Source organism: Neolamprologus multifasciatus, chromosome 3 (genome assembly GCF_963576455.1).
Source record: "Neolamprologus multifasciatus chromosome 3, fNeoMul1.2, whole genome shotgun sequence".
NCBI classification, from domain to species: domain Eukaryota; kingdom Metazoa; phylum Chordata; class Actinopteri; order Cichliformes; family Cichlidae; genus Neolamprologus; species Neolamprologus multifasciatus.
This window is the reverse complement of record NC_140441.1, coordinates 135,188-157,500: the sequence shown is the minus strand read 5'-3', so window position 1 is coordinate 157,500 and position 22,313 is coordinate 135,188. Positions and strand designations below refer to the sequence as shown.

At 46.9% G+C, this 22,313-nt stretch overlaps 1 protein-coding gene and 1 long non-coding RNA gene across 5 annotated transcripts in view; both read left to right on the top strand.

Moving 5' to 3' along the window:
- LOC146520908 (disks large homolog 4-like) overlaps positions 1-20,941 on the top strand; it is a 45,890-nt gene extending 24,949 nt beyond the window's left edge. For all 3 annotated transcript variants that reach the window (XM_085154331.1, XM_085154332.1, XM_085154333.1), the window contains 16 exons: positions 2,907-2,957; positions 5,845-5,969; positions 6,144-6,313; positions 6,782-6,918; positions 6,999-7,149; positions 8,918-9,186; positions 11,419-11,521; positions 13,229-13,325; positions 15,200-15,376; positions 16,781-16,818; positions 17,341-17,388; positions 17,480-17,581; positions 17,659-17,831; positions 17,932-18,041; positions 18,509-18,600; positions 18,692-20,941. In XM_085154331.1, the coding sequence (XP_085010457.1) occupies positions 2,907-2,957; positions 5,845-5,969; positions 6,144-6,313; positions 6,782-6,918; positions 6,999-7,149; positions 8,918-9,186; positions 11,419-11,521; positions 13,229-13,325; positions 15,200-15,376; positions 16,781-16,818; positions 17,341-17,388; positions 17,480-17,581; positions 17,659-17,831; positions 17,932-18,041; positions 18,509-18,600; positions 18,692-18,798 (1,950 nt within the window). In that variant the 3' untranslated portion in view covers positions 18,799-20,941. The remainder of the gene's footprint in view (positions 1-2,906; positions 2,958-5,844; positions 5,970-6,143; positions 6,314-6,781; positions 6,919-6,998; positions 7,150-8,917; positions 9,187-11,418; positions 11,522-13,228; positions 13,326-15,199; positions 15,377-16,780; positions 16,819-17,340; positions 17,389-17,479; positions 17,582-17,658; positions 17,832-17,931; positions 18,042-18,508; positions 18,601-18,691) is intronic.
- Positions 15,383-16,774, top strand: LOC146520909 (uncharacterized). Of its 2 annotated transcripts, XR_014873217.1 has the most exons (3): positions 15,383-16,474; positions 16,551-16,585; positions 16,623-16,774. It is a non-coding gene; the product is annotated as an uncharacterized LOC146520909 (long non-coding RNA). The 2 variants fall into 2 exon arrangements; XR_014873216.1 differs by lacking the exon at positions 16,623-16,774 and having other exon boundaries at positions 16,551-16,612.
- Positions 20,942-22,313: the final 1,372 nt, after the last annotated feature.

Below are 22,313 nucleotides of genomic sequence, written 5' to 3'. Positions count from 1 at the left end.
ACTTTATTAATCCCCCTGGTGGGTTGGTTTTCACACAGCTGAATAAACATCAAACAGAAAACTGATTAAACAGAAGTGTGAGACGGTCGAGAATTTATGCCAGTGTCCTGTTATATTTTGTCCCACGTAGACTTTGAAGGCCGGGTCCTCAGGAGGATGCAGCCTATGAATTTGGACACCTGTATTGACTGTGACTACATGAATTTAAACGTGCACAGTTCCACTGACAGGGTCTTTGTCTGTGAACGACAGCACGATGAAAACCGTCTGCAGGCTGAGACTGGTTGTGCTGTCATGTTGGTTTAATGTAATGTAAGGAAAACAGGGGCCTGGGGCCCCTGAAAACAGACTGCAGCCGAGGCCCTGAAGCACCCACCTACATTAGAGCCTCAGTTCCACTGGGATCTACTGGACTCGACTCGGTTTTTAGGGTCGTCTATCAGGTCACAGTTCCTGGTACCAGGTACTTTTCTTTACCTACTGGGCGGGGCCAAAAATGTGACATCAACAGATTGCATGACACCAATTGGCTGGTCAGTGACATCAGCGGATGAGTCGTGACTCCGGCACAGGAATCAAACCCGCCATTTTAAAATCCCACCGTGAGCGAAACGACCGCACACAAACCATCACCGTGGTCCAATGACAGCGTGCACACGTCTACCATTGTTGAACACATCAAGTCCTCCATTGTTGTGTTTGTGTCACACACATGACATCACAGGACTCGTGCCGTGTTGCTATAACGACCCCGACGTTGGGTTTGTTTGTGGTATGACAAACATTTTACATAGTGACATAAACAGACTTTCAAAGAAGTGACTGAGGTGGGACAAAAACCAACCGTAACCAAGTAAAGTCAAGTAGAACCGAGTAGAGTACAGTAGAGCAGGTGCTAGTTAGCTAGCTAGCTTAGGTGGTGGGTTCATGGAGGTCCTGATCCCTTCACTCTGGTCCTTCTGAGGCTCCAGCTGTGTTAAAGACCTTCATCAGTGTGACATGGGTGGAGGTTAGGTGGAAGTTGCAGATCAGTGGGTGAAGATGCTTCAGCTCTCTGAGCTGTCAGGATACAGATGTTGTGCTGCTGTATCCAGGTGTGTCAACAGGAAACTGCGAGTGTTTTATTAAGGTTTAACAAAAAGTGGGCTGTTTATTTGGCTGATGGGAAAAAACCACAAAACTGGGACAAAACTAAACTGGGACAAAACTAAACTGGGACAAAACTAAACTGGGAGCAGCTAAGACTACCTATGAAAACTATGACACAAGAACATGAGCATGAATCTGAGCAGACCTAACGTGACATGAAGCAACATAAACAGATGACCCAACACTGAACGACTTAAATATACAGCAGGGTAATGAGGGAAGTGGAAACAGCTGACACATGAGACGCCACATGGGAAGCAGAGCTAAACACACTGAACATGGAACATCAGTTTTCCTGTAGACTCCTGGTGGAGCACAGGTCTGCAACAACACCAAGCCAACAGACTCTGTTCTGGGCCGCTCTCTGCAGCTAGGTCCACGTCATTGTGGCGGCCTTCGAACATGGACATGGGACTTTCAAAATAAAACAGGAAACATGGAGAGACATGAAATCGGACACGAAAGCTTGACACAAGAGAGAGGGAGCGAGAGAGGGACGTGGATGATAACACAAACTGGACTAAAACTCAACTAAGTGCTAACTAATAATAACAACACAAGAACATATTTCCAAGTAATCACAAACCCCGCCCCCTGACAGGGAGGCCATGTTGGCTCAGTGTTGGTGTGATGAGCTCCAAATACAATACAGCTGATAAATTTACCAGCTGCTGCCTGTGGAGCTTTGATCAAGCCATCAAACATCCTGCAGTTATTTTTATCTGCTTTAAAGCTTTTATTAGCTCCTATTTTTATTACAGTGTGCGGATTAAAGGACGTCCAACCCTCAGACACGTTTTCTAACACAGTTTACTGTCAGAGAAGCTGCTCCAGCTGTTTCCTGTTTGGATCATCTGAACGTGTCACAAACAGAGACGCTGTTACAGTGTATCTGTCTCTGCTCCAGCTGTTAGCAGCTGTTTCAGTAACCGCTTTGCATTTCATAAAGAATGACTGAAAACTAACAGCTCACCTGTACACACACCTGCAGGAGCTCTGACCCCTGTTTACAGCTGTGTGTGTGAGTTGATGGTCAGAGCTGTGTGTGGGCGGGTCTAGGATCAGGTGACCCTGAACCCTCCCTCATAGCTGCAGCACATGGCCGCCCCTCACTGAGCCTGGCCCTTTCTGGAGGTGTTTGGCTGGGTGTAAAGCAGCCTGATGGAGGCTGAGGTGTGTATATGGTTTGAATACATCAGGTGTAGCTAGCACAGCGCCTGCTGACTGCTTTAAATGGCACTGATGGAGCTGCACATCTGTGGCTGTCAGTGATGTCATGATGATGTCATGAGAATCATGATGTCAGGTGTGCTTCAGGACATGAAGGACAGAGGACATGCTGGGCGGTGTGTGTGTGTCCTCCTGTGATAACCTGTGTAAGTGTGAGGTAGAGTGTGTGTACAGCGTAAACAGCTGGCATGGACTGATAGGCTCCGCCCCCAGCTACCCTCACCTGGACAAATGAAGATGATGATGGACGAGGTGTGAAGGGTTTGGTCACATGACTCAGTGAGGTGTATGTTTAATGAGTGGAGAGAGCGCCGCAGCAGGAAGTGATGTAATAACCGTGTCTCCAAGCTCTCATGAGTGCTTGGAGCAGATGATATGAGAGTTGGTTGCTATAGCTACGGCTACAGTTGCCCAGGTAACCGGGCCCCTTGAGGGCTCAACAGCTGTTACCATGGAGTTGCCGTGGCGATGAGCAGAGATATTCTGGGATGTGATTTAACTCTTCATGTGTTTATTTTTTTTTACAGATGAACGGGTCAGAGGGAGAGCTGGAGTACGAGGAGATCACACTGGAGAGGGTGAGCGCACACACACACACACACGCACACAGACACACACACACACACACACACACACACACAGACACACACACACACACACGCACACAGACACACACACACACACACACACACACGCACACAGACACACACACACACGCACACACACACACACACACACAGAAACACACACAGACACACACACACAGAAACACACACACACACACACACACAGACACGCACACGCACACACGCACACACGTGTAGTGATGAGAAACACTCGGTCCTCGCGCTCCTTCCAGCTCGTCTCCGCTCTGTTTTTAGACGCATCACTCTGATTTAAAAGCCGCCGTCACCCTCTGAATGTAAGCCACGCCCCCCTGACATCAGCGGGTTATTTTTAGCTCCTTTTACAAATCAAACCAGTGAACCTGACGTTTAATCAGCTGGTCTCAGATCTGCTCACAGAGGCACAGCTGTCAGCACACACAGGAGTGATTTCATGAGTCACCTCCCATCAGCCCTTCATGCACTCTGTGAGGATGATGATGATGAGGAGGAGGATGGTGAGGATGAGTGTGGAGGTGTGTCAGAGACAGCGGGTGGACAGAGACACTAACATCTGTCCTCAGTGAGTGAGAAGTGTGCAAACACATCTGCATAATTCATGCACAGCTGATCATTGAATACGAGCTGCAGGCAGAAACACCACAGAAGAAGAAAACAGGAAGCAAATGAGACGTTCCTGTCAGGGCTTATGATGATGATGATGAAGGTTTAGCTCTGCTGTGAAGACACATTAGTGAAAGGGCTGCTGGGTAATGTCAGGCAGGACTGATCTCCATCAGGCAGATGGTCCAGAGAGCTGCAGGAGCATGAGGAGGATTAGATTCAGTCTTGTTAGAGGAAGGTGAAGCTCGTCTCTGTGGACGTCTCCAGCCAACAGCTCGCAGCTTCCTGTGGTCATGTGGACAGCAACATGGTGACACCATCACAGGAAGTGGAGCGGAAACATCTCCTCTGCTCCGTCAGTGAAGCTCTGACTGAAACAGCTGACTAACTGCTGTCATGGTAACCTGCTACTGAGGCTGAACTCAGTTCACGCTAGGTCTGGGCGATATGACCCAAAATTCATATCTCGATATGTTTTAGCTGGATGGCGATATACGATATGTATATCTCAATATTTTTTTAAAGCCATAAAGTAAGAACAAAAAGAGAGTTCTTAGTCACAGCTGTGTCCCAGATGTCACACAGGCACTTTTATTAACATACAGCGCAGATGTACATGAAGAAATTACTCAAAAATAAATTATCAGCATTTATTAAATAATAATGCTCCATAAATAAAAGAAAACTATGTTGTTTTTGTGCATAACAAAAAGCTCACAATTGTGCAGTCAAAATGTAAACTAAAAGATGCAGAGCATAGTAACAAAGACAGATTTCACAGCTGCTCTGTTCCCAACTTCTACTGCGTGACTGACAGCCTGGAGTTTGAAATCCTCTTTGTAACCGTGTCTCTTACAGGTGCCATTTATGGTCCTTATACGCACACAATACGGTAATATTACGTTGAGGCACAGTACGTATCACTCCGCGAGGCTCCTCGGTAGCTGTAATGCTCCAACAATCCATCAAGCGCTGCATCTCCGTAGCTTAGCAAAGTCGTACTATAACATTTTTTGACAGATTGCTGAGCACCGTGTACCACATAAAATCGGTTCGCGGTCAGTAAGCACAACCAGAATTCATACAAAAGGCGCGCTGTCAACTTTTGAGAGAATGAAAGGATTTAAGGCTGTGCAGCCCAGAGGGGCTGCATGGTGTTAGCGTGGTTAGCTCCTTAGCGTGGTTAGCTCCTTAGCGTGGTTAGCCCATTAGCGTGGTTAGCTCGTTAGCGTGGTTAGCTCGTTAGCATGGTTAGCTCATTAGCATGGTTAGCTCATTAGCGTGGTTAGCTCGCTAACAGAGATTTGCCGTGTCCATCTTGTCGCTGCCTGCAGGTGAAGCGATGGGGGAGGAGGGGGAGTTGTGTTCAGTGAAGGAGAGGCGAGGCCGAGTAACGTTGCGTAAAGACAAAAGTGGACGAAAGAGAGGCAAACTTGTGGCTCCACAACTATAATTATAAAGTAATATAGACTATATCGATATAAAGGATATTGTCACATCTTATATCTCGTATAAAAATATATCGATATTTTTAAAAAACTCGATATATCGCCCAGTCCTAGTTCACACCATGAGGCCTCTCGGCCCAGTGACAGGTATCAGCTCCTCAGGACGTCCTCATCAGGGTCCTTTCAAAGTGAAGGAGCAGCAGCTCCACTTACTGGATGTCCGGTTACTCCCCCTGTCTCTAACAGAGACCATGAGCAGAGGAACATTGGGTCTGCTGGACCAACGAACCTTCAGCTTGTCTTTCTTCACCTCGTTGCTCCATCATGGAACTAACGGCACAGAAAGCAGGATCTATAGAAAACAGAATATAACACTATAACCAGAAGAATAAACAATACAGAACATAGAACCAAAATTCAAGATTATCAAAAATACAAAACCAGAAAACACCAAATATCTCTTCAGCCTCTCTCCTCTGTCTTCCCTCTGAGAGCTGAAGATCTAAAAGTCAGCTGGTTTAGACATCAGTCTGAGTCTGATAAAAACGCCAACATCTGCAGAGCTCCAGGTTATCCAGCTGTGCAGTAAGCTAGCCTGACAGCTGGATAACTCTCCTGGACCTCTGCTGGCTGTTTGTCTTAGATTCACTCCCAGATTTGACTTATGAGCTCACTGAGCACATGGGCCGGGTGCTGGTGTAAGTGGGGGCTCATCCGGGATCCACATACAGGGAGACCCAGGTCTGTGTCAGGTACAGTGTGTTCATGTGTGTTAATGTTGTGTTCAGGGTAACTCTGGTCTGGGCTTCAGCATCGCGGGAGGAACCGACAATCCTCACATCGGAGACGACCCCTCCATCTTCATCACCAAGATCATCCCCGGAGGAGCCGCTGCCCAGGACGGACGCCTCAGGTGCACACACACAGAAACACAAACACACACACAAACAGACACAGACTCTTTGCTTGTGTTTTCTGAGGACATGAAGCTGAGCCTCTCACCTTTAAAGGACCTAAACCTGATCACACCTGAGCCTTCAAACAGCTGTTTGAGGAGGTGACAATGACTCTCTCTCTTCATCACCAGGGTGAACGACAGCATCGTATTCGTCAACGATGTAGACGTCCGGGAGGTCACTCACTCCATCGCTGTGGAGGCGCTGAAGGAGGCGGGGCCTGTTGTCAGGCTGTACGTGCTGCGGAGACGCCCACCGAGCGAACGCATCACACAGATCAAACTGATGAAAGGACCCAAAGGTGAGACAGGAGAGGTGTTCATCTCTTATGTAACTGTGATTCCAGCTGCTCTGCCGCCCTCTGCTGGACTGTTAGAGTCATTACAGTTCTTAAATATTATTATGTCAGCTACAGAAGAATTAGAGACATGACAGAGGCTTCATACAAGAGATTCACTTTTACACTGTGATTCCTCAGCAGGACACTGTAGTAATGTTCAATAAACCTGATATAAATAAAGTTTGGTCAAACAGGAAGCAGAGCCTGCCTAAAACACACCTGAACGTGTCACCTAATATGGAGCCTGTCACACCTGGAGATTTATTACTTTATATATTTTTAACATTTTGTGACGCACTCATTACGTCAGTAACATATTTTAGTTCATCACCTTTTTAATCTGTAAACGTTGTTTCCCATGAGTCAGTTTGATCTTCATCACTCGCTGTGTTCTGGGTTTTATTAATCTAACCCCGCCCCCCGGTGCAGGTCTGGGCTTCAGTATAGCGGGCGGCGTGGGGAACCAGCACGTCCCTGGAGACAACAGCATCTATGTCACCAAGATCATCGAGGGCGGGGCTGCACACCGTGACGGGCGGCTGCAGATCGGAGACAAAATCCTGGCGGTACGTAACATCACACGTGTTCTCTCTGACACGCTAAACTGATGTGACTGTGGTCTAACGTGAGGCTCCGCCCCCGGCAGGTCAACCACATGTCTCTGGAGGACGTCCTGCACGAAGACGCCGTGTCAGCCCTGAAGAATACAGGAGAGGTGGTCTACCTGAAGGTGGCCACGCCCACCTCGCAGTACATCCACCCAATTGATCGATACAGCCCCCCCGACCTGACCAGCTGTAAGTACACCTGTACAGCAGCACAGTGACTAGACCTGCTCACAGGTTGATTACAGTGATAATACTACAGTAATATTGTAAATAATACTGCATATCAGTCGTCTGTACAGATGTGAGTTCACTCTGCATGATGACTTTAGTTTCCCTGCAGCGCCACCCAGAGGACAGATGTGCACTTTCAGCTCAGATTAATTCTAAACTCCTCAGAAGATGAAACCAGGACACAGTCAGGCTTTAAAATGACTTGAATGAGGTTTTCCTCCAGGAATGTTTGATCCTATCAGGCTTTGATCCTGCTGCAGGTGAACTCAAGACTCAGACTCAGAGGAAGGTCCAGGATGTTTGCTTTGCTATGGATAAGATTATCATTAATAACTGATTCATCCAGAATACTGTGTCAAACACACAGTCAGCAACCAGTTAAACCTGTGATCCAGATGTTAGACCTGTCACTGTTCCAGATGTTAGACCTGTCCCTGATACAGACGTCAGACCCGTGACCCTGATTCAGATCTTAGACCTGTGACCCTGATCCAGATGTCAGACCCGTGACCCTGATCCAGATGTTAGACCTGTCCCTGATCCAGATGTTAGACCGTGACCCTCATCCAGATGTTAGACCGTGACCCTCATCCAGATGTTAGACCGTGACCCTGATCCAGATGTTAGACCTGTCCCTCATCCAGATGTTAGACCTGTGAGACCCGTGACCCTGATACAGATGTTAGTCCCGTGACCCTGATCCAGATGTTAGACCCGTGTCCCAGATCCAGATGTTAGACCTGTCCCTGATCCAGATGTTAGACCCGTGTCCCTGATCCAGATGTTAGACCTGTCCCTCATCCAGATGTTAGACCCGTGTCCCTGATCCAGATGTTAGACCCGTGTCCCTGATACAGATGTTAGACCCGTGTCCCTGATACAGATGTTAGACCCGTGTCCCTGATCCAGATGTTAGACCCGTGTCCCTGATCCAGATGTTAGACCCGTGTCCCTGATCCAGATGTTAGACCCGTGTCCCTGATCCAGATGTTAGACCTGTCCCTCATCCAGATCTTAGACCCGTGTCTCTGATCCAGATGTTAGACCCGTGACCCTGATCCAGATGTTAGACCCGTGTCCCTGATCCAGATGTTAGACCTGTCCCTCATCCAGATGTTAGACCGTGACCCTGATCCAGATGTTAGACCTGTCCCTCATCCAGATGTTAGACCTGTGAGACCCGTGACCCTGATACAGATGTTAGTCCCGTGACCCTGATCCAGATGTTAGACCCGTGTCCCAGATCCAGATGTTAGACCTGTCCCTCATCCAGATGTTAGACCCGTGTCCCTGATCCAGATGTTAGACCTGTCCCTCATCCAGATGTTAGACCCATGTCCCTGATCCAGATGTTAGACCCGTGTCCCTGATACAGATGTTAGACCCGTGTCCCTGATACAGATGTTAGACCCGTGTCTCTGATCCAGATGTTAGACCCGTGTCCCTGATCCAGATGTTAGACCTGTCCCTCATCCAGATCTTAGACCCGTGTCTCTGATCCAGATGTTAGACCCGTGACCCTGATCCAGATGTTAGACCCGTGTCCCTGATCCAGATGTTAGACCCGTGTCCCTGATCCAGATGTTAGACCCGTGACCCTGATCCAGATGTTAGACCCGTGACCCTGATCCAGATGTTAGACCTGTGACCCTGATCCAGATGTTAGACCCGTGACCCTGATCCAGATGTCAGAGATCAGCTGCTGACTCTTCCGTCCTCTCTGCAGCCTACATGGAGCCGGACTACATGTGCGATTACCCACAAGCCCTCCCTCCTCCGTCACCGCGGCGATACTCCCCCATCCCCCGCGGCATGATGGGAGAGGACGAGTACTCGAGGGAGCCTCGCAGGGTGTGCGTGCAGCGCGGCTCCACCGGCCTGGGCTTCAACATCGTGGGCGGAGAGGACGGAGAGGGCATCTTCATCTCCTTCATCCTCGCAGGAGGCCCAGCAGACCTGAGCGGGGAGCTGCGCAAGGGAGACCAGATCCTCAGTGTAATACACACAAACACACACAGATCCTCAGTGTAATACACACAAACACACACAGATCCTCAGTGTAATACACACAAACACACACAGATCCTCAGTGTAATACACACAAACACACAGATATACACAAACACACACACAGCAGGTCTTCAGAGCAGGTGAGTTATTTAGAGAATAATGTGATCAATAACTCCAACAGGTGTTTACAACTAACACCTGCTGGAGTTATTGATCACGTTTATCTCTAAATAACTCATGAAAACATGAAGTCCAAATAATAGGAATACTTTAGAGCAGGGGCGTCAAACTCAATCGCACAGGGGCCAAAAGTCAAGGCACACTTTAGGTCGCGGCCAAACAAGATAAACATTCATTGAACACTAAAACAATGTTTTTTAAACATAAATATAAATAAAAACAAACAGGAATTTTATTCCAGATTAAATAAACTTAAAAAAAAAAAAACTTTAACTTTAAATATTTTGCTCTTCATAAAAATATATCCTGTCAAAATTACACAAGTTAGAAATATGAACATGCTGCCAAAACCCCAGAAAACTAAATGAGAGCAAACACAAGGTTGGAGCCGCATGTAGGCGGAGCTGGGCGTTGCTGCAGGGGTGGAGCTAATAAACTGTGCGTTCAGTGTCGTACTTTCCCTGAGTGCATCATTACACTGCAGCTCCATCTGAATCTGCACAGCTGCAGCTCAGCAAAGCTGACTTGGTTCAACGTTACTGCAACAGGGAAAGTGAGGCAGGCTGCACTGGTGCATTAGTGACAGCTTCACGTGAAACGCCTTCACAGCATCAAACACGTCCATGAACTGACAGGTTTCCTTGATGAGCTCAAAAACTCTGTTGAGAACTTTTCCCCAGCTCAGCCAGCGGACCTCTGTGTGATGAGGAATGAAACTCTGAATCTATTTCCCACATAAACGACTGAAACTGACGTGATTTAAACTTTTAGCTCAGATAAATTTACGGTCTGTGTTACGGTGATCATTACATGCTCCATTTTTAGGACCACACAGCCTTTCCTGGTGTGTGATGCAGTGATGTTAACTCACCGGTACAGTTCTCCTCCTGCATCTTTACTCGCATCCTGCTGACTAGTCCGCTTTTTTCACCGCACAGCTCCGGCGCTCCATCTGTTGTAAGTCCAACAAGTTTGTCCCAGGACAGTTTCACGTCGTTACACTTTGACATACGTTTAAAAAATGTCTTTTCCTGTCGTTGCATCGATTTAATGTCCAATATTTCCTCTCCAAGGATGAAGCTGGCCAGCTGTGCAATGTCCATCATGTCTGTACTTTCATCCACAGCAAGATGCAATAAAGTTTTTGCTTCTTTCACACAACTGTGTTCTTAAATCAGTGGTCATCTCACAAACCTGATCAGCATCGTGTTTCTGCTCAGGCTCACAGACGTCCACAGCTTCCTCCTGCAGCTCTTCAGAGTGGTACCAGCTGATTTGGCTCCTCTGCTACAATGAAACTTCACAACAGCTTCACTTTGTGGTTTTGCTCTGGTGACAAACGTCTGCTGAAATGATTCTTCTTCTTCTACTTCCTGTAGTTTCTGCATTTAGGTTTTTCAGCTTATCCTGACGTTTTGTCTCGTAGTGCCGTCTAAAATTAAATTAATTACAGCCACATTAGCTCCACTAATAAGACTCACGGCTTTACCAGCATGTCTGTAAACTTATTTTCAGCCTCTGCTTTCAGAATCAACTTTTCTCTCCACCATTGTGAGCGGCTAGCTTCTAACAGAAGTTTGACTTGATTGACGTGGGAATGTTCCCAGTTAGCCTAGCGTTCAGCAAGGAGGCTGCAGCGCTGCATTATGGGATCTGTAGTTTGTATATTATTAGCGCCTCATATCACCGGGCCATGCATAACAATAATAATACATCTACATAAAATGATCTCTCAGGCCGGATGTAAATGTACGCTGGGCCTGATGTAGCCCGCGGGCCTTGACTTTGACACACGTGCTTTAGACTCTCAAACTACAACAGAAAAGTAATCAGAGTACTCTGATGAGTAACTTGTCTGGTGTTACCCCAGCACTGGTCCTCAGTCACAGATCAGTTTGTAACCAGCAGAAACAAAAGTGTAACCAGGCTGCCCCCTGCTGGTCAGGCAGAGGTACTGACCACAGATCCACTCAACTAACGTTTGTGTGTGTGTGTGTGTGTGTGTGTGTGTGTGTGTGTGTGTGTGTGTGTGTGCAGGTGAACGGGGTGGACCTCAGGTACGCCACACATGAGCAGGCAGCAGCAGCTCTGAAGAACGCCGGGCAGACTGTTACCATAGTAGCACAGTACAGACCTGAGGGTGAGGACTCACACACACACACACACACACACAGACACACACACACCTAACCCGTTTCTCACTACTCAAGTGCGCGACTCCGTACTCGCGTTCTCACTAGTCCGTACGTTGTAAGTTCACCTGTCAGTCCGGACTTCCTGAGAACGCAGCGCGGTCGTTCCACAGCTGGAACATCAGTGTACTTGATGACTTGATGACATCACAGCTCCAGAGGTTTCACTGCCATCCCCTCGTAATTTTACTGTGATTAATATTTGCAGTGGAAATTCCACATGGTGTGGGAGATTTCTTTAAGAAAAAAGATAAAACAGTATTTCAGGCACAAATAAAGCAAACATGAACATTTTATCTAAGTGACTTATATGTTTAACCTGAGCAGTGAAAGACCGCGGGGGGTTAAAAACGATGGAGTCCGCTGTTCTCGCTCTGGTGACCCTTGACCTCATGGTCAGCTGACAGCTGGTGGGTAACAGACGTCTCTGAAAATATCGGAGCGCTTTTACAAATATGTGATGTCCTGATATTTGAAGTTCACACAGCGACATTCTCACCTCAAAATATCTTAAAAGCTATTTTTTTACACAGAGTCATATTTGTTTAGCAGCTGTCCTCTGTCACTGCCGTGTTTGAGTTTGGACAAAATGCATTCTGGGATATTTGTCTGCACCAAGTCCACATAAGTCACCACTGATGCATGCTGGGTAAAATGGGAGGAGCCAGAAGACATCCAGGAATGTTGAGAGTACTGTTGAGGCTTGATGCTGTTGAATGTTGAGGCTTGATGCTACTTTGAGTTGAAACAGTACTGTTACTGATGACGTATCACAAGTCCACGAGAACGCAAGTAAAATGGTAAATGGTAAATGGACTGATTCTTATATAGCGCTTTTCTACTCTCCCGGAGTACTCAAAGCGCTCTATACAACATGCCACATTCACCCAATCGCACCCATTCTCACAAGCACTATCTCTATACTGAGTGCTTTCTAACTACATTCACACACATTCATACTCCGATGGATGCATCGGAGAGCAACTTGGGGTTAGTATCTTGCCCAAGGATACTTGACATGCAGACTGGAGGAGCCTGGGATCGAACCTCCAACCTTCCGATCAGTAGGTGACCTGCTCTACCTCCTGAGCTACAGCCACCCAGTACACGCAAGTACACGCTAGTACACGTGAGTACATGCAAGTACTTGCGAGTACGCGTGAGTACACGCAAGTACACGCAAGTACACGCAAGTACGCGCAAATATGCACGAGTACACACAAGTACACTCAAGTATGCATAAGTACACACAAGTACGCGCGAGTACACTCAAGTGCACACAAGTACACGCAAGTACGCATAAGTACACACAAGTACGCGCGAGTACACGCAAGTACGCATAAGTACACACAAGTACGCGCGAGTACACGCAAGTACGCATAAGTACACACAAGTACGCGCGAGTACACACAAGTACGCACAAGTACACGCAAGTACACACAAGTGCACACAAGTACACACAAGTACACACAAGTACGCGCGAGTACACATATTGAGAAACAGCAGGGTCTCCTCATCCATCTGTGAGCTGTGATTGGCCTGCAGTGATCCTGATGGTTGGTCCTGCTCACTGTGTGTAACGACCTCTGATCATGTGACCCTTGTACCTGTGTGACCTTTGACCCTGTTTGAACTCTGAGTGTGTGTGTTTTCAGAGTACAGTCGCTTCGAGGCAAAGATCCACGACCTGAGGGAGCAGATGATGAACAGCTCGTCCGGCAGTCTGAGGAACAGCCGCACCTTCTACATCAGGTAACCTGAGCTCACCTGAGACACCTGGACCAGGTCTCCTCAGGGCAGCACGCCCCGCCTCATTCATCTGTTCCTACTGTGAATGAGTCAGAATGACCTCACAGTCATGACACCTGTGAACAGGTGTGCTTTACTCCATCATGTGTCACTCAGCTGTAACCATCAACCATCTAGATTCAGAGATGGATGCATCCAGCAGATTATTCCTTTACCAACAAATCTAAAACATGAACACATCAGGAGCACCTCAGGTTCAGGATGTGTTTGAATGCAGGCTGGAGCTGCCAGGAACCAACAACCTCAGAGGATGAGCCGCTCTGCCTCCTGAAACACAGACACCACGTTTATGAGTGTGAACAGTTTATCCTCAGTAAAGACACATTTGTCTCTCTACACAGCAGAGACCAGACGGACATCCACAGAACAGATCAGTAGAATACATTAAAAACAATAGAAACAGTTATAAACAACTGCAGAATTATAAGGTGTGTAATAGGAGTGGCTGTAGCTCAGGCAGTAGAGCAGGTCATCCACTGATTGGAAGGTTGGTGGTTCGATTCCTGGCTTCCCCTGGTCTGCATGCCAAACATCCTTGAGCGAGATATTAATCCCACCGATGGATGTTCACCGATGCATCCCTCGGAGTATGAGTGTGTGTGAATGATAGCTAGAAAGAAAATGTGCTTGGGTGAATGCACACGTTGTGTAAAGCACTGTGAGTGAGTAGAAAAGCGCTATATAAGCTGTATTTGTATTTATACAGTTTAGAATTCATAACTTTTAGTTAATAATTACTAGAGGTGGGAATCACCATACATCCCACGATACGATATTATCACAATACTTAACGCACGATACGATATTATTGCAATTTTTTAAAATATTTTGCGATATTCAGATTCTGTACATAAAGGTAAACTTTATCAATCATCATTTTCTCTAATATCAAAGTCTCACACTCAGTCTTTCTCTCATTTCAGTTTGATTGTTGACAAACTGAACGGTTTGTATTACAGTCTAGTCCAACTTAACTGAATCAACCATCTGGTACAATTATAGCTATTCTGAACTATGCAGTTTATGAAAACTATGCAGCCCCTTCAGCAACTGAAGAATTTGAAAGTAAATTAAAACAAAATATAATTTTACATTAAATAAAAAAGTTTTAAACTTAATTAAAATAAAACATGTCTTAAATTAAAATAAGTAAACTGTCATGTTTATTAAACACATTTGGACAGTGAAGGAATGTCAGGATTCTTGCTCAGAAAAAGGATCAACATGCTCTGAAGTCAGAGCACAAAAACCTTTTTGTAACAAAATATCGATTTCTGCTGTCCCTGTATCCATACATTATTAGCAAACAAAATATCACCATGCTACACAGTATCCATTTTTTCCCCCACCCCTACTAATTACTATATATTTAATACAAATACATAGTGTGTGTGTACATGTTTATATATCTTTGTGAGGACAAAATTTAAATACTACTATACTTGTGGGGACCAAAAGCCACTATGGGGACGGAATGCCGTCCCCACAAGTTTGAAGAAATGTTTGAGACTCACAATGTGGTTTTAGGGTTACAATTATGGTACGCTTTCATTTTTGATGGTTAGGGTAAGTAATATGTCAATTGATGTCCTCACTAAGATATGAAAACAGGAATGTGAGTGTCTGTGTTTGTCGGTCCGAAGTGTGTGTGAAGAACACACAGAAAACTCCTGGAATAACTTCTGACTCCAGATCAGCTAAATTTAAGCTTAATTTAAATGACTCCCAGTCAGCTGACAGTCTGAGGTGGTCACATGACTTCCTGAGGTCCACAGAGGTGATGAGCGGCGTTCTCCATGGCGTGCTGTGTCTTTCAGGGCACTCTTCGACTACGATAAGCAGTGGGACTGCGGCGTGCTGTCTCAGGCGCTGGACTTTAACTTTGGCGAGGTCTTCCACGTGATCGACAGCGCCGACGACGAGTGGTGGCAGGCACGCAGGGTCAACCAGCAGGGGGAGCTGGAGGAGCTGGGCTACGTCCCCTCCAAGCACAGGTCAGTGAATGCTGCACACACACACACACGGACACACAGGTGTGTGAATGCTGCACACACACACACGGACACACAGGTGTGTGAATGCTGCACACACACACACGGACACACAGGTCAGTGAATGCTGCACACACACACACGGACACACAGGTGTGTGAATGCTGCACACACACACACCGACACACAGGTCAGTGAATGCTGCACACACACACACCGACACACAGGTCAGTGAATGCTGCACACACACACACGGACACACAGGTGTGTGAATGCTGCACACACACACACACGGACACACAGGTGTGTGAATGCTGCACACACACACCGACACACAGGTGTGTGAATGCTGCACACACACACACACCGATACACAGGTGTGTGAATGCTGCACATACACACACCGACACACAGGTGTGTGAATGCTGCACACAAACACCGACACACAGGTCTGTGAATGCTGCACACACACACGACACACAGGTGTGTGAATGCTGAACACACACACACGAAACACAGGTCAGTGAATGCTGCACAAACACACAGACACACAGGTCAGTGAATGCTGCACACACACACCGACACACAGGTCAGTGAATGCTGCACACACACACGACACACCGACACACAGGTGTGTGAATGCTGCACATACACACCGACACACACGTGTGTGAATGCTGCACACACACACACACCGACACACAGGTGTGTGAATGCTGCACATACACACACACCGACACACAGGTGTGTGAATGCTGCACACACACACCAACACACAGGTCAGTGAATGCTGTACACACACACAGACACACAGGTCTGTGAATGCTGCACACACACACACACAACACACAGGTGTGTGAATGCTGCACACACACACACAACACACAGGTGTGTGAATGCTGCACATACACACCGACACACAGGTGTGTGAATGCTGCACACACACACCGACACACAGGTCTGTGAATGCTGCACACACACACGACACACAGGTCAGTGAATGCTGCACACACACACGACACACAGGTGTGTGAATGCTGCACTTACACACACCGACACACAGGTGTGTGAATGCTGCACACACACACACACGACACACAGGTCACTGAATGCTGCACACACACACACACACATAGACAAACAGGTCAGTGAATGCTGCACACACACACAGACACAGGTCAGTGAATGCTGCACACACACACCGACACACAGGTCAGTGAATGCTGCACACACACACACCGACACACAGGTCAGTGATCAGTGTCAGTGGGCTGTATTCCACCTTTAATTCATTTTTATTTATACAGCACAACAACAACAGTCACCTCAGGGTGCTTTATACTGTAAGATAAAGACAATAAAATAACATGGAACACAATGAAACCAGTGTGTGTGTGTGTGTTTCAGAGTGGAGAGGAAGGAGTGGTCACGGATGAAGAGTAAAGGTAAAATCACCAGTAACACACACAGAGGAGGAGGAGGAGGAGGAGGAGGCGTGGTTATTAATCAGTGACTCCTCCACACACACTCCTGTGATGATACTTTGACCTCCTGATGATCAGTGAGGAGGAACCTGAGAGCTCAGGAACAGGAAGAGGTCAGAGGTCATTCATCGAAGCTCCATGTTCAGTGTGAGGAAGTTAAATAAAAACTGCAGCCTGTGCTGATGATACAGGAAGTGGAAGTATCTACTTCCTGTTCTCCCCTCTGTGAGGATCCAGAGGAAGTCACTCAGACTCAGAAACACAAAAACACAGAGACGTCCATCAGCTCTGACGTCATCACAGCTTCACAGGAACCTTCAGACTGACAACAGGAAGTGACCTCTGACCTCTCTCACTTCTAACCACGTGACTCAGTCAAACTGAGGGTTCATATAACCTCAGACCCTCCTCATGTCCCCGTCATGGGTCAGATCTTCGTATGATGTCACTTCCTGTGTTTTCAGGTGTTTCTTCTTCTTGCAGGTAGAGAAGGCTTTGTTCACAGCTACGAGCTCATCACTCAGATTGAAGGTCAGTCTCACCAGTAACCTTTGACCCCAGACTTTAAATCAAACTGTTCCCGCCTCTGACTGTGGGTCACATGACCTCTGTGTGTGTTCAGTGGACTATGCCCGCCCCATCATCATCCTGGGACCCACCAAAGACCGCGTCAACGACGACCTGCTGTCCGAGTTCCCCGACAAGTTCGGCTCCTGCGTTCCCCGTAAGGCTCCGCCTACAGGTGGTCAAACAGGAACTGAACAGACAGGTTTCTAATGTATGCCTCTCTCTCTCACACAGATACGACTCGCCCTCGCAGGGACTACGAGGTGGATGGGCGGGACTACCACTTTGTGGCGTCACGGGAACAGATGGAGCGGGACATCCAGTCGCACCGCTTCATCGAGGCGGGGCAGTACAACAACCACCTGTACGGGACGTCGGTGCAGAGTGTGCGACAGGTGGCCGAGCAGGTGACAGTCCACACTTTCCCACAGTGACCCTTTGCACTCACACAGTGACCGTTTCCACTCCCACAGTGGCAGTATTGTGACGGTGTGTGTGTGTGTTCAGGGGAAGCACTGCATCCTGGATGTGTCGGCCAACGCCGTGAGGAGGCTGCAGGCGGCACAGCTCCACCCCATCGCTATCTTCATCCGACCGCGGTCGCTGGAGAACATCCTGTGAGTCTAACACTAACAACATGAGGTCAGATCAAACTGCTCTCTGACTCCGCCCATAAAGGTCAAATCAGACCAACCTCCCAGATCCAATAACAGACAGAGGTCTGCAAAAGCAGAGATGAGATTCTGACATCTGCCACTTGGTGATAGACGAGTTGTCCCTCATCCACAGACTCTAGTGTGGGTGCCCAGCTGGGCCCCCACGGGAGACCCTACCAGGGGACAAAAAGCCCCCAACACCACACATTGTGAATCAGGGAGGTTCTTAATTTTTAATTCTTAAAGTAAATTAAAATTCAAACATGAAAATCTCAAATGTCATTCAATTACATTTTTTCAAAGAAAATTAATTAAAATTTTAAATTAAATTTTTTTTTAAGATTTGATTCAAAGTGTTATGGTTTTGTGGGTGGAGTCAGAGCATTGTGATGTCACTGTGAGAATTAACACGTGTGACATTGGTGCAGGGACTTGAACAAGCGTCTTTCGGAGGAGCAGGCGAGGAAAGCTCTGGATCGAGCCATCAAGCTGGAGCAGGACTTCCTGGAGTGCTTCACAGGTAAAACAATAATTAAATAAAGTTCACGAAAGTTCACGTGTGAAACGTACGAGCGTCTCGGGGTTTGATGCCATTTTTGCCTGTCTTCCAGCCATCGTGCACGGCGACAGCTTCGAGGAAGTCTACCACCACGTCAAAGTGGTCATCGAGGAGCAGAGCGGACCCTACATCTGGGTCCCCGCACGCGACAGGCTCTGATTGGCCGACTGTCTTCACGGGAACTGCTGTTAACGTCACGCCCAGGCTCCTCCCTCCCTCCAGCGGGTTTTTCTTTTCTTCTCTGGGAGGGTGACGGGCGCACGCACTGATGGATCAGGATGTTTTTAATCTGAGACGAGGACAGACTCACGGCTGATTGGTTTATTATCAGTACATAATGAATCAGAGCCTGTAGAGCTGGTACTGAAGTATTTATATCATGCTATTTATTTATTTATCTATTTATTTATTGGTTTGTGTGATGTGAAGATGGTGTGTGTGTGTGTGTGTGTGAGTGTGCACGTGTTGGTGTGTAGTGTACATACAGACTTGTGTGACTGTAAATAAACGATGGGGCTCAAACACACAGTCTATTTCAGGGCTTAAAGTAACAAACAACCACTGAACTACAACACCCACAATCCTCCTCTGCCTGCACCTCTACACCCCCACGCCCTCCCTTTCCACACTTCATCTGCTACTGTCCTCCTCTGCCTGGACTACAACTCCTCAAAGCACCCTTTGTTTGGACTACAACTCCTCAAACCGCACTGTGTTTGGACTACAACTCCTCAAACCACCCTTTGTTTGGACTACAACTCCTCAAAGCAGCCTTTGTTTGGACTACAACTCCTCAAACCGCACTGTGTTTGGACTACAACTCCTCAAATCGCACTGTGTTTGGACTACAACTCCTAAAACCACCCTTTGTTTGGACTACAACTCCTCAAACCGCACTGTGTTTGGACTACAACTCCTCAAACCACCCTTTGTTTGGACTACAACTCCCTGTCTTTCCCCCTGCTTCCACTAAACCACCCACAATCCTTCATAGTTTTGACTGCAACAACTTTATGCTGGACTACATGACCCACAATCCTCCTCTGTCTTGACATAAACGCACATAATCCTTCTTGGCTGAACACTGAACTGCCCTCATATGGACTACAGCTCCCATAATCCCCTCCTGATGGACAGTTTGGATTGAAACACTTCCATTTTTAAGCAAAAACGTCTGGACTGCAGCACCAACACTTCCCAGTTGTGGTGATGGATAAACTCCACCCACAAACGTCTACAGCACAGAAGGACGTCATTACCCACAAGTCTCAACTGATCCAGGCCACACATGCTGCCTGTGGGTCTGTGCTTGACTACAATACCCATGATTCCCTGCTCAGATGGCAGGGTGGAGACTGTGAAATTACCCTGCTGAGGGGAAGGCGGAGCTAAAGCTTGAGGTTGGGGTAGCGTGAGGGGGCGGGGCATGTGTCCCGCTCACAGGACTCTGTTACCCACAGTGCTTTGGGTGTAGATGGGTTCCAGCGGGGTTTCCCAGAATGAATATCAGGGTCATGTGAATAATAATAATTATTATAATGAAAGTAATCCTACTTATAGATGATGTAATATCATCACACACACGTGCACTCAGCGGGGTCACCTGAGGTCACGTTAGTTTGTGAGCACTGACAGAAACACTGATGTATCATTAAATCTGAGTATTGATTAGCCTGTCTCACACACACACTCACACACACACATTTATGCACAAACACACAAACACACACACACACATTTATGCACACTCACACACACACACACACACACACACACTCACACACACACACACACACACATTTATGCACACGCACACACACTCACACACACACACACACATTTATGCACACACACACACACACATTTATGCACACACACACACTTATGCACACACACACACTTATGCACACACACACACTTATGCACACTCACACACACACACACACTCACACACACACACACTCACACACACACACATTTATGCACACACACACATTTATGCACACACACACACACTCACACACACACATTTATGCACACACACTCATTTATGCACAAACACACACACACACACACACACACTCATTTATGCACACACACACACACACTCACACACTCATTTATGCACACGGACACACACACACTTATGCACACACACGCACACTCACACACACACACACACTCACACACACACACTCACACAGAGTTGAGATAGTTTGATGAGCGGCTCGTTGTATAATGAAATGAATTAGTTATAAATGAAACTCTTGAAATATTGAAATAAATTCCTTATAAAAGCTGACTGAGTCTCGTCCATGTTGGATTCTGCATGTTCGTGCACAGCTGACTGCTGACTCCGCCCATCAGCTGAAAATCCTGACAAACATAAATGTATTATTTATTATATGACCAAGGTGGTGTCATAGATACTGATGGAGCTGAGGACCTACACATGTTTAACCACAGCTGTTAAATATGAGTGAACACGCCTCACATGAAACCTGTTCAGCAGACCAACAATCTGCAGGTCATCTATGAATCCAATCACAGGTCATTTTCCTGTTCTGCTACAGAAATGATCCCTATTAGTGCCAACTGTATGTATGCTGAACTAGTGAGGTTACAAAGTAAGGTGGGTGTAAAGAGGATTTAAAGATTTGTCCATTCATTTGAAGGGAAACAAAAGTAATAACGAGTTAAATATTTTAAAAAGTTTAAAAGCTACAGAATGAACAGTAATAGTGGTGTAGTCTTAAAAAGCTGCATGTTTGGATACCAGAACAGTTTCTGGAGAACAAAGTGTGCAGGAGAAACTCCAGTGTGAATGCTGACAGACAAACACACTGGTTCTTATATCAGTCTGAGCACTCAAAGCACTTTATACAACTAAGGAGCTTGGAAAGAAAAGCGTCTGGACTTCTTTAAGTTGCTTGAAGATGTTTCACCTCTCATCTGAGAAGCTTTTTGCCACAGCTGTCCTGGTGCACACTTTTTTTCTTAGGCGCACCTGCATAAAAGTTAGGCGAGAGAGACAAAACCTGCATCTCGGAATCTAGCGCAAAAAAGACGTAAACACAAAGCACAGACCCGACGCATCAGAAACAGCGAGCTGTCGGCTTTCAGCCGTGACGGCGATTCCGTGTGCGGGCTGTTGAGTGAGAAAGCCGAGAAAGAGAAAGCTGATTCTGATGCGTCGGGTCTGTGTTTACATCTTTGTGCAGAATCTGTTTATTTGCTCTCATTTGCTGTTTGGTGGTTGTTGAAATAGTTTTTGAGCTTTATTGCTTCATTCAAGCTACTCACCTCTCTCTTCCACCTGTACTTTCAACTGGACCACGGCCAATCAGAGAGGTCCCGCCCCTGACTATCTCTGATTGGTTTAGACCATGATAGGGGCATAATGTGTGATCTGTTGTTGACCACACGGAGACTTTTTTTTGTTTTGCAGAGACTTTTCTTTTTTTTTTTTTACTCAAACAATTGGTCGCACTGTGCGACCTGGGATTTATGACCAAATTGGTCGCACTCTGGAGCCCTGCTCCAAGAGGGACAGTGGACCCCCTATTGATCCTCTTCCTAATCAAATGAGCCAAGGTGTGAAGATGGGTGTGGGTCACAGTCAGCCAGGGTTTAAGGTGAGCTCATTGTGAAACCTTGCTCCATCCTATCATGTG